Source organism: Haliotis rubra, unplaced genomic scaffold (assembly GCF_003918875.1).
Source record: "Haliotis rubra isolate DU_JTF1 unplaced genomic scaffold, ASM391887v1 Scf1481, whole genome shotgun sequence".
NCBI lineage: Eukaryota > Metazoa > Mollusca > Gastropoda > Lepetellida > Haliotidae > Haliotis > Haliotis rubra.
Window position 1 is genome coordinate 117,244 of NW_025765427.1, and position 13,102 is coordinate 130,345.

General features: G+C 43.3%; 2 protein-coding genes across 2 annotated transcripts in view; one reads left to right on the forward strand and one right to left on the reverse strand.

Moving 5' to 3' along the window:
* LOC124269862 (ras-related protein Rab-13-like) overlaps positions 1-7,628 on the reverse strand; it is a 52,256-nt gene extending 44,628 nt beyond the window's left edge. Inside the window, exons 1-2 of the mRNA XM_046704913.1 lie at positions 7,386-7,628; positions 4,661-4,835 (exon numbers count right to left, since the gene is read on the reverse strand). Coding sequence (XP_046560869.1) covers positions 4,661-4,793 — 133 coding nt within the window. The 5' untranslated portion in view covers positions 4,794-4,835; positions 7,386-7,628. The remainder of the gene's footprint in view (positions 1-4,660; positions 4,836-7,385) is intronic.
* Positions 7,629-9,902: 2,274 nt separating this feature from the next.
* Positions 9,903-10,667, forward strand: LOC124269860 (RNA-binding protein squid-like). The gene has a single exon (XM_046704909.1). It carries the CDS (start codon positions 9,903-9,905, stop codon positions 10,665-10,667), a length of 765 nt encoding a protein of 254 aa, XP_046560865.1.
* Positions 10,668-13,102: the final 2,435 nt, after the last annotated feature.

A 13,102-nucleotide genomic window follows, 5' to 3' on the forward strand; every position in this document is an offset into this window, starting at 1 on the left:
TTTGTTGTTGGTTGTTGGTTTGTTGTTGGTTGGTTTGTTGGTTGGTTGATTGTTGGTTGGTTTGTTGTTTAACGCCGCAATATTCCAGCTATACATATCGGCGGTGTGTAAACAATCGAGGCCGGACCAGACAATCCAGTGATCAACAGCATGAGCATCAATCTACGCAATTGGGATACGATGGCATGTGTCAAACAAGTCAGCGAGTCTGACCACCGATCCCGTTAGTCGTCTCTTACGAAAGGCAAGGGCTGCTGAAGACCAATTTTAACCCGGATCTTCATGGGTTGTGCTTGGCAATGGGAGTTAAAATACGTTAACATATTGGTTAATTTTCCACACCCAGTGGATAATTGATTAGATCAGGAGATCTTCCTGATCTCCGCGAGTGAGAGATTAACCAACGTTATCGTGATTGCTGAGAACACCTGTGCACGTGAATTCCGTGCAGATATGTATAGAGCGTGAAGCGATTGTTGTCACGTGCAGCTGCAGGTGTTCTTACGTTAAAATATGGTACTTGTAGGTCCCTCCCTGGCGCTCAGCATTAATGGGTACAGCAAGGACTGGTCGACTCGGAGTCAGTATAATGTGTCTGAGTGGGGTATTCATGCTTCACCGCGGCATGGTATCTCAGTGGGCTAGCACTATAAAACCAGCTTCAGTCTGGGCTAGTACAAGCAGCCGCACATACACATACACACGCATGCACGTCGTCATATGAGCGAAATATTCTCAAGCACGACGTAAAACCCAATTTCACCTCACCTCACCTCTGATTATGTACCTGAGGCGTAAAATAACATTCATTCAACCGATCCCATCACTCAGACTGTGGGCGACTACAGCTGCCTGTTTTCGAGATGCATTCATCATTATTGACACTTCGTTGTTTACCGACAACTCCTGGGATGTAAATTTAATCTCTCAGCAGAGACGAATCGAACGGACAATTTGGTCTTCCCTTTTCCCAGTCAGAGACAGATTGATGACAAAAATTGTACAAGACCAGATTAATGTTGTTGTTTCAATACAACAAGCTAAAGACGTGTGGAAATAATGTGAGATTCTTATTTTTTGGATTGTATATTTTTTCGAAATTAGTGCAAGCATGATTTTGCATATTGTTAAAGAAATACAAGATATATTACAATATCATGTTTATGAATTCATTTCACATTTACGAAATCACTTTTAAGTACATTTAATTAAGATCGAGCCTTCAACAGTCCCAAAATAGACATCTGCCTGATCTCCGCGAGTGAGAGATTAATCGACGTTATCATGATTGCTGAGAACACCTGTGCACGTGAATTCCGTGCAGATATGTATAGAGCGTGAAGCGATTGTTGTCACGTGCAGCTGCAGGTGTTCTTTATCAGTGGCGTCAAAGGTTGCCATGGCGATTAATGTCAATAATGCTGTCTGCAGGAAGTCAGCCTTCCTAACAAGGTGAGAAATATTTTATCAAAATTAATTGTGTTCGGAAATCGTATGAACATCATTGATTTTTTTTCCCCTTCTCAATTGGCGTTATCGTAAAATATCTTATATCAGAGTGTAATTTTGAACGAAAAGTTGTAGCCTAATGTTTGCCATACTGAGGATCTCTAATTTCTAAAAGCTCATGGTATGTTTGGCAGCCCAGTGGATCAACCGTTCGCTCGCCACACCTAAGACCCGGATTCGATTCCTAATATGATTATAAGTGTGAGACCCATCTTTGGACTCTCCATCCTTGATATTACTGAGACAACACATTGATACAACACTTGGGGCGACGGGGTAGCCTAGTGGTTGAAGTGTTTGCTCGTCAATACTCGGCGAAGACCCGGGTTCGATTCTCGAAAAGGGTACAATGTGTGACACCCATTTCTGGTGTTCCTCGTCGTGATATTGCTGGAATATTGCTAAAAGCAGCCTGCAACTAAGCTCACTCACTCACAATCCCACCTACTCACTCACACATCCACTGAACTCACCCAACTCACCCACCCCCTCACTCACTCAAACTTCTCACCAACCCATCCATCTTCTCTCCCACCCACTCCCTCCATTCACTAACTCCCACTCACCACCACCCCTTCCACACGCCCCCCTTCCACACACACACACACACACACACACACACACACACACACACACACTCACTGACTGACTGACTGACTGACTGACTGACTGACTGACTGACTGACTGACTGACTGACTGACTGACTGACTGACTGACTGACTGACTCACTGACTGACTCACTCACTCACTCACTCACTCACTCACTCACTCACTCACTCTCACACACACACACAGATCAATCATGAATGTTATGTTCACGGAGATTTACAAATAATCATAAAACAAAACAACACAGCAATCACTTAAGTTGTACTGACAATTAGATCGTTTCAATGTCCACTCATCACTCGGCAGCATCACAGAACGGACGTGGAAGAAATTACTGTTTGCCCGACTTGTCCCACTATCCCATTAACGTGATGAAACACCCCACAGCAAGCCGCGATAATTAACCAAGTGAACATTGTCTCATACTTCTCGCTCTGATCTCCCCATGACTACCGCTCCCCACGTAAACCGAGACCTGTGGGTGGGCTGGGGGAGGGTCAGGCCATGGTTGTTTATCGTAAGCTCGAATGTTCGTGGGCGTTGGATGAAAAAGGGTGTTCGTCCATTTTCAGATTTCATATACAAAAGGGTTATATTAATCAACGTGTCAGTTTAGTTTTATGCCACTTTTAGCAATATTCCAGCAATATTCCAGCAATACCACAGCAAGGGACACCAGAAAAGGGCTTCACAAATTGTACCCATGTAGGGAATCGAACCGGTGTCTTGGGCGTGACGAGCGAACACTTTAACCACTAGGCTACCCCGCCCTCCTTATTAATCAACGAGATAGCAAGTGATATATACTCATGGAAACGAATAAGGGGACACGTGAAGGTACAAGTGTTCCTTTATTCTTTTCCAGAATTTTACCCACAGGTGGAGAAACCTGGAAAAGAATAAAGGAACACTTGTACTCTCATGTGTTCCCTTTTTCGCTTCCATGAGTATATGTGTATGTGTTCTGTAATTACGCACATATGGAGCTGACATTATGGAGTAGGTATCGTTGGTAAAGGAATATTTTATGTGGAAGGAATGTGAAGTGGTCCATGTTTGCGTAAGCGGAAGTATACCCGATGTAAGTGGAGGAAATAGACCCAATGTAAGTGGAGGAAATAGACCCAGTGTAAGTGGAGGAAATATACCCAATGTAAGTGGAGGAAATATGCCCAATGTAAGTGGAGGAAAGACCCAATGTAAGTGGAGGAAATAGACCCAATGTAAGTCGAGGAAATATGCCCAATGTAAGTGGAGGAAAGACCCAATGTAAGTGGAGGAAATAGACCTAATGTAAGTGGAGGAAATATGCCCAATGTAAGTGGAGGAAATAGACCCAATGTAAGTGGAGGAAAGACCCAATGTAAGTGGAGGAAATAGACCCAATGTAAGTGGAGGAAATAGACCCAATGTAAGTGGAGGAAATATGCCCAAATGTAAGTGGAGGAAATATGCCCAATGTAAGTGGAGGAGACAGTCAGGTTATCAATTTGCGACAGAGTGGAACCGACCTTGTATGATCGCATAGCATTTGTCAGATTGACCAATAGTCACTCACTGCCTTGACCACACATGGCGTATTGAAATCCGAATACCGCTGGGTTAATTGCTGTTGTTTATTGGAGTGGTCAGGCGATGGATCTGGACGCTGGAATGACCACCGGAAACTCGGTACTCTTTGTGGATTGGTCTGGGGATGAAGGGTGTGTTATCGATCTGTTTACATCGTATCCCATAACACATGGAGATAGACTGAATTATTGAAATGCTGTCAATTTGTAGCAGAATTGCCGTGTTGTGATCACAGCAGTTGTATTTAGTGATGTACGAGAATCTACTTCATACCGTCTAACAGTCATTCGGTCCTCTGATGGTGACAGTTTCTGCCCGAAATTAGAAACTATTCACAATTGTGAAACAAGATTAACACTACAGAAGACTTGTATTTTCAGGTGTTCCCTTATTTGTTTCCACGAGTATATGTATCCCTAACAATATAAAAACATGCATTTACAAATTCATCATCTTGCTAAGATCCCGATAATGACCACACGTGAGGCTGATAATCTATATAACATTATCTCACAAACTTCGTGCGGATGAGATTGCAATGACAGAGTGATCAAAGCTCCTCAGTTTACTGTGTCAGGATCCGGTGACTGTCGGTTCGAGTCCCGGGTCGAGTATGGCCGGGTCGAGTATGGCCATGGCGAGCCAGCACCACACCCGTCATCGTTGCTTCACTAACGTGGTGACATTTACAACTATTTTCACTTCGGCCATTTCGCCCAAATTAATGTAACGCGTGAGTTGTGTGAGTGAGTGAGTTGGGTTTTACGCCGGTTTTAACAATATTCCAGCAATATCACGTCGGGGGAAACCAGAAATAGGCTTCACACATTGTTACCATGTGGGGAACCGAACCCGGGTCTTCGGCGTGGGAAGCGAACGCTTTAACCACCAGGCTACCCCACAGCCCCTTGAGTACGTGAATGGTTAGGGGGTGAGTTTCGTGTAAACATTCACAATTAAACCACTCACCTATAGTTGGAACCATGCTCTCCCTGAATTCTCGCCCCACGAGATTGTTGATGAGAGCCGTCTTCCCGACAGATGTTTCCCCGACCACTAACACTTTATAAGAGGCAAGGCAGTCTTTTTCACCCAGGGGCATTATCCCGTTTTAATAAGCCTGTCTGTCAATCCTGGACCCCATCTGGAAAGAGGAGCGCAAGTGTGTCAGAAGGTGAGTACCGTTCATTATCTGAGTTCAACTAAGGAACCAAGTTCCCAGGGACGCTTCACCTGGCGGTGTTTGAACACTAATGAAGCAAGTTTTTTGTCTATGACCCGAGAGAATAAATTAAAAAAAGAACTCCGACTCAGGCACCCTTTTCACAAAGCGATCTCAGCGCTACGACTGTCGTTAGTCTATGTTGAAGCATGGGAGTTACGATCATCTCAGCGCTACGACTGTCGTTAGTCTATGTTGACGCATGGGAGCTACGATCATCTTAGCGCTACGACTGTCGTAAGTCTATGTTGAAGCATGGGAGTTACGATCATCTTAGCGCTACGACTGTCGTAAGTCTATGTTGAAGCATGGGAGTTACGATCAGCTTAGCGCTACGACTGTCGTAAGTCTATGTTGAAGCATGGGAGTTACGATGATCTTAGCGCTACGACTGTCGTAAGTCTATGTTGAAGCATGAGAGTTACGATGATCTTAGCGCTACGACTGTCGTAAGTCTATGTTGAAGCATGGGAGTTACGATCATCTTAGCGCTACGACTGTCGTAAGTCTATGTTGAAGCATGGGAGTTACGATCATCTTAGCGCTACGACTGTCGTAAGTCTATGTTGAAGCATGGGAGTTACGATCATCTTAGCGCTACGACTGTCGTAAGTCTATGTTGAAGCATGGGAGTTACGATCATCTTAGCGCTACGACTGTCGTAAGTCTATGTTGAATCATGGGAGTTACGATCATCTTAGCCCTACGACTGTCGCAAGTCTATGTTGAAGCATGAGATTTACGATCAACTTAGCGCTACGATCGCTTAGAGGGACGGGGAACAGGTCAAGATGGCGCTCAGCTCTGAACTAAAGATTTACCCATTTTCGATATTATCTATTTTTATACACATTTTGAAATGGTTTGTTTGTTTCTTGTTCAGCAATATTCCAGCTACATGGTGACGGTCTGTAAATAATAGATAGAGACTGGACCAGACAATTCAGTGATCAACAGCATGAACATCGATGTACGCAAATGGGATGCGATGACCTGTTTAATCTTCTCGGGTCCACTTTGAAATAAGAACAATTAGTAAATGTAAATACAAGTAAGTGCTAACGAATACCCAGTAAAGAATAGCATCTGTAACATATTTCCTGTGTTGTAAAGGATAAATAACTGTGTAAATTATACAATTTTATCATTCTCTGCAATGAAAAGAAAATAAGACGTCCAAGAAAAGGAATGGTGTGAATCTGAACATGCTAGTGAGTGAGTGAGTTTAGTTTTACGCCGCTTTTCGCAATATTCCCGCATTATCACGGCGGGAGACACCAGAAATTGGCTTCAAACATTGAACCCATGTGGGGAATCGAACCCGAGTCTTTGCCAAAGCTTTAACCACTAGGCTAATCCACGGCCCCTGAAAATACTAAGAACATGATTGTTTCTTTCGCCTTTGAGTATACTGTGTACACGAGCAGGCTGGCGTCAGTTGTCTGGTTCCATATGGTTTTATAGAGTTCCCTGTTCATGTACTGTTTATGTGCTTGAATTAACGGTGAGTGAGTTTAATGTTACGCCGCTATGAAATATGTATCAGTAATGAGGCTGGGTGTATTAACAGACCGTCGCTATAAAACGTGGTTGAAGCGTTCGCTCGTCACGCCGAAGACCCGGGTTCGACTCCCAATATGGGTACAATGTGTGAAGCCTATTTCTGGCGTCCCCTGCAGTGTTTTGCTGAATATTTGGTGAAAGCGGCGTAAAACTAAACTCACTCACTATTCACATGAACGCACTTAAAACCTGTGATATTACTGAAACATGTTTCAAACGAAACATTAACACTTAAATCATGTGAAGGTCGCGGGTTCGATCCCCGACTGCGTCATACCAAAAGACGTTAAAATATGGTACTTGTTGGTCCCTGCCTGGCGCTCGGCATTAATGGGCACAACAAGGACTTGTCGGCTCGGAGTCAGTATAATGTGTCTGAGTGGGGTATTCATGCTTCACTGCGGCATGGTATCTCAGTGGGCTAGCACTATAAAACCAGCCTAAGTCTGGGCTAGTACAAGCAGCCGCACATACACATACACACGCATGAACGTCGTCATATGAGCGAAATATTCTCAAGCACGACGTTAAACCCAATTTCACCTCACACCTCACTTAAATCATGTGATCAAATTGGAACACTATAGAAGAGACACAGTACAACTGAAACCTTTGCGGAAGTACCCTACTTTGTTTTGAAATTAGGGATGGTATAACGGATTAATTTAACAGTTTATTTTATTAAATTTGATTCAAAACAAGGCAGCGTAATGTTTTAGATGTGAAATGTAGAACTATTGACAGTATTGTATCCATCATACTACCTCTAATAACTTTTCAAACGACAAAAAACAATAAAATCACGCGATATCATTAAAAAACTATTAAACCGACACTTTATCACGTGATGTTACTATTAAAACCATCTACATCATCACTCGGCTCTGTGACGTAACAACGTAGTCGTACCTGCAACATCTACTGCCTTTCCTGCCGCCGCCTGTGTTGAATATCCATCCCAAAGAACAATTTTCTTGACCAGCCACAATCTATTAAATACACCGACAGCAAAACACAAGAAACTGAAACACAGTTCAATCCAAAACTGCACAATCCCACTGCGTGCTCATGGTAAATCCAAACATCCCTTCCCAAATCCCATCGCAGGTCTGAAAGAAAACGGCCTGATGAGCCACAGTGTTGCTACTGTTTAGCTTATCGCGAGATGAATGAATGTTTGGAAGATTAACAGCGCCTTCTGGTCACGTGACTCGCAGAACGCCGATAAACATGCTGCGCTGCCAAGGAGAATGTTAGCGATTTGAATGGGGCGAAGTGGTTCGCCATTCCACACACGTTAAGCTTTGTTTAGAGCCGGACTCTGTATCTCGAACGAGTATTTCCGCTTAGTACTGAGTAAGCTAATATGAAGGATCCGATATTGTTTTATGCCGCATCGGACACATCGAACAAGGTATTCTGAATAACAAAGTGCATCAGTTGTCATCCAAGCCTCGCTGGAACATTGCGCCGTCCCCAGCATAATGTAGCTACATCGCTAGCTGACGAGGCAACACAATGACCATCGCTTCTTTAGGAAGAGTGACTGAGTGAGTTTGGTTTTACGCCGCTTTTAGCAGTATTTCAGCATTATCACGGCAGGGGACACCAGAAATTGGCTTCACACATTGAAGGGAATCGAACCCGGGCCTTCGGCGTGACGAGCGAACGCTTTAACCACTAGCCTACCCCATCGCCCCGCTTAATGTGACTACTTCGCTAATTGATGAGGGTATACAATGACTCACCGCTCCTTTAGGATGTACCTCGTGGAGATTCTGAGGACACATAGTACCCCACTGACCAGTGTGAGTGAGTATACTTTTACGCCGCCCTCTATCAACATTCCAGTATTATCACGGCGGAAGACACCGGGAAAGGCCGGGTTCACACAGAATACCCATGCGGGGAATCGAACAAAGGTCTTAGGTGTGACGAGCGAACGCTTTACCCATTTAGCTATCCTACCGTCTGGAGACTCGGCTCCTGTGACGTGGATCTCTACTCATCATTTCCAGTCACTGGCTTGTCTGGTCCTCGGTAATCCACAGACTGGATAATCATACATATAACTGGTATATACGGATTGCGTCATGAAACTGCATTCATTCTACATTATTCGCTTTATGTTTCACATCTTTAAAATATGAACTGTTTGTTTCCAAATTTCATACAAATCTATCACAAAAAGAAAATAGTAAGCTAAAATAATAAATTATTAAATAGGCAGAAAAATGTTTAAATAAATATTGACGAAAAGCATCAGTGAAATCAAACCGTTTACTAGAAGCAAAGAGCTGTGGGCGGAGCCTCTTTTGTTGCAATAAATATGAACCCTTATCGTGTTCACAATAAATCATTGTTGCTAATTGTTTGCAGCGTTAAAACAAAACCTTGTACAGATTGTTTCTGGACGAGTAATTGGTTAATTAAAGGAGAGAATGGCCCACTGACACGTACAGGTGTACAGGTGCAAAGGTCAGAGTTCATTTGACCTAAGTATCCTACTATACAAACTCGAGGTAAACACAGCTGACATTTGAGCGGGTCTGCGTGACGTCATTGAGACGTGAAGGTGGGAACAGGTTCTCTCCAGGCACGGTTTTCAAAACGGTGTGGGTCCGAGTATAAATATGTATGTGACTGAGGTTAGCACATTTCTGGTTTCCAGGATTTAATGTATTCGACCAGAAAGAAGCCCGGTTTATCCATCTAAATTAGGGAAGCATCCACAGTATCTACCACAATGACCATCGCAGCGGTTACCACAATGGCTACCACAATAGCTACCACAATGGTTACCAATGGCTACCACCATGACTATCGCAGCGGTTACTTCAGTGGCTACCACAATGGTTACCAATGGCTACCACAATGACTATCGCAGCGGTTACCACAATGGCTACCACAATAGCTACCACAATGGGTACAAATGGCTACCACAATGACCATCGCAGCGGTTACCACAATAGCTACCACAATGGTTACCAAAGGCTACCACAATGACCATCGCAGCGTTACCACAGTGGCTACCACAATAGCTACCACAATGGTTACCAATGGCTACCATAATAGTTACCAATAGCTACCACAATAGCTACCACAATGGTTACCAATGGCTACCATAACAGTTACCAATAGCTACCACAATAGCTACCACAATGGCTACCAATGGCTACCACAATGACTAACAAGCGGTTACCACAGTGGCTACCACAATAGTTACCACAATGGTTACCAATGACTATCGCAGCGGTTACCACAATGGCTACCACAATAGCTATCACAGTGGCTACCACAATGGCTACCAATGGCTACCACAATGACTATCGCAGCGGTTACCACAGTGACTACCACAATAGCTACCACAATGGTTACCAATGGCTACCATAAAAGTTACCAAAAGCTACCTCAATGGCTACCACAATGGCTATCATGGTGGATACAACAGTGGCTACCACAATGGTTAATGCGGTGGATACAACAGTGGCTACCACAATGGCTATCACGGTGGATACAACAGTGTTTACCACAATGGCTATCACGGTGGATACAACAGTGGCTACCACAATGGCTATCACGGTGGATACAACAGTGGCTACCACAATGGCTATTACAGTGGATACAACAGTGGCTACCACAATGGCTATTACGGTGGATACAACAGTGGCTACCACAAAGGCTATCGTGGTGGATACAACAGTGGCTATCACAATAGCTATCACGGGTGGATACAACAGTGACTACCACAATGGCTATCGCGGTGGATACAACAGTGGCTACCACAATGGCTATCGCAGTGGATACAACAGTGGCTACCACAATGGCTGTCACGGTGGATACAACAATGGCTATCGTGGTGGATACAACATTGGCTACCACAATGGCAATCACGGTGGATACAGCAGTGGCTACAACAATGGCTATCGTGGTGGATACAACATTGGCTACCACAATGGCTATCATGGTGGATACAACAGTAGCTACCACAATGGTTATCGCGGTGGATACAACAGTGGTTACTGCAATGGCTATCGTGGTGGATACAACAGTGGCTACCACATGGCTATCACGGTGGATACAACTGTGGCTACCACAATGGTTATCGCGGTGGATACAACAGTGGTTACCACAATGGCTGTCACGGGTGGATACAACAGTGGATACCACAATAGCTACCACAATGGTTAACACATCGAAGTGGATACCACAATGGATACAAGTCAGCCTTAAATACTGCTGTGTCGTTTTAAGGCCCGTGCGTAGATACTTCGAGATATCCGAAGTACAACCCGAAGAATAGAAGAATAAACTAAGAGTAAGAAGGAATCAAGCTTTAACTTTGTAAGGAGAGTTAGTTCGACACATTGATGTTCGACACATCGATCTTTGACAGCAAAATGTAATACACTGACGTACAAAAAGAAAGTACACACCTGGTGTTTTGGGATTATTTGAAAAGTGTGGTGATTTTGACTGGCAACTTCGCAATTGGGCACGATATCTGTGGTGTTTTGGCAACATATTAGGAGTGAGTGAGTGAGTTTAGTTTTACGCCGCACTCAGCAATATTCCAGCTATATGGCGGCGGTCTGTAAATAATCGAGTCTGGACCAGACAATCCAGTGATCAACAGCATGAGCATCGATCTGCGCAATTGGGAACCGATGACATGTGTCAACCAAGTCAGCGAAACTGACCACCCGATCCCGTTAGTCGCCTCTTACGACAAGATAGTCGCCTTTTTTATGGCAAGCACATGGGTTGCTGAAGACCTATTCTACCCCGGATCTTCACGGGTCGCAACATATTAGGAAATTCTGTGACTTATATATCACTATAAAAATTCTTTTCAAAACATTTACGTTGCTCTTTGGAAACCTTAAGACAATAAAGCGAGTCATATCTTGTATATTTTGTTCATCTTTTCATCTTCAATAAACTATGGTTATAACGAAATCAAATGGATCACTAATTTTAGTTCGTCATAACCGAAGTTCACTATACGCATTTAGACTTAAATATACAGCTAGTCACTTGGGTTTAGATTGTTGAAGCTCTGTTAGCGCTAAGGTAGTCTTAAGTTAATGATAATGTATAGCACTTACGACTGTCTAAGTGCTAAGAGAGCTTCTAAAATCTAGGCCCAGGTTTGGCCAGTTTGTTCTATCTGACAGGGTGCCTTTATACAAAGCGACCTTAGCGCTAAGGTGACCGTAACTCCCACATCTTAACATAGACTTAAGGTAGTCTTAGCACTAAGGTGACCGTAACTCCCACACCTGAACAAAGACTTAAGGTAGTCTTAGCGCTAAGGTGACAGTTACTCCCATAACCTAACACATACTTAAGGTAGTCGTAGCGCTAAGGTGACCGTAACTCCCATACCTCAACATAGACTTAAGGTAGTCCTAGCGCTAAGGTGATCGTAACTTCCATACCTTAACAGAGAATTGAGGTAGTCCTAGCGTTTAGGTGACAGTAACTCCCACACCCTAACATAGACTTAAGGTAGTCGTAGCGCTAAAGTTCTTTTGTACAACGGCACCCAGTTCTTTAAAGGCATATTCGTTATAATTGCAGTATCCCGTAACAGTTTCTTTTTCCTAGCCGCACTCAGCAATATTCCAGCTATGCGATCTGTAGAGAAAGACAACGAGCAAGGAATCGAGATTGGCCAATCTAGTCCACAGAGAGTCTCAACACTACGACATTGTATTAAGTATTCACCAAGACAGGCAAGTACTGAATATAAACAGCGTATGTGTATAATCAGCAGACAACTTTGCCACTGAGCTGACAAAGCATTTTGTATTTTTTCTCGTACCACACGCAGGGCAATCCATCAATAATATCCCCATGCTGTAGGCGGCTGTCTGCTTAAATTGTAAATTGTGGGCGATCTAGGGAGATTCGTGACTTTTTATGGTGCTTTAGTCTAATTTTAGGAAACTACCGACTATAAAGCTAACAGCAAGTTATGTCAAGAGTATGATAAATTTTTAAAAATGCAATACTTATAGATAGCGTGGTCGCAAAACGAGTAGGGCTGCACGGTATTAACGGTATACCGGTATACCGCAATACGCTTTTCAAACGATACGTATTGCAATATTTTTTTCTGGTGAGTGAGTGAGTTAATATTTTAAGTCACATCGGCAATATTTCAGCCATATCGTGACTAAAGCAAGTTATAAATATATCGACAATTTAAGTGAAATTATAAAATTCTGCCGACGAAGGACAGTAAAATAACTAGATTATCACAGATATAGATATAAAACTAGTAACAAAAATCTAAAACATTTGAACTATACAAGACGATACAATATAAAAAACAGGCTATTGATCGCCAACAACTGAAGGTAGATCACCATACTAGGGACCATGGGGACTTACAGTACATTTGCTTCCTGCATGGACCCTAGCTGGATTTACACCATCCCTTCAGCCATTGGCGACAGAAGAGAAACCCAGCCATAAATTAAAAGTACACATATTCTACGATTAAAAAACCTGGTACACTTAAATTGACTAAATGTTTTGGGACTTATGTACCCTCTCAGGAGGACAATAATTTTACGCTGCTTCAACCCCCTTTGAGGGTACAGCCACTAACAATATCA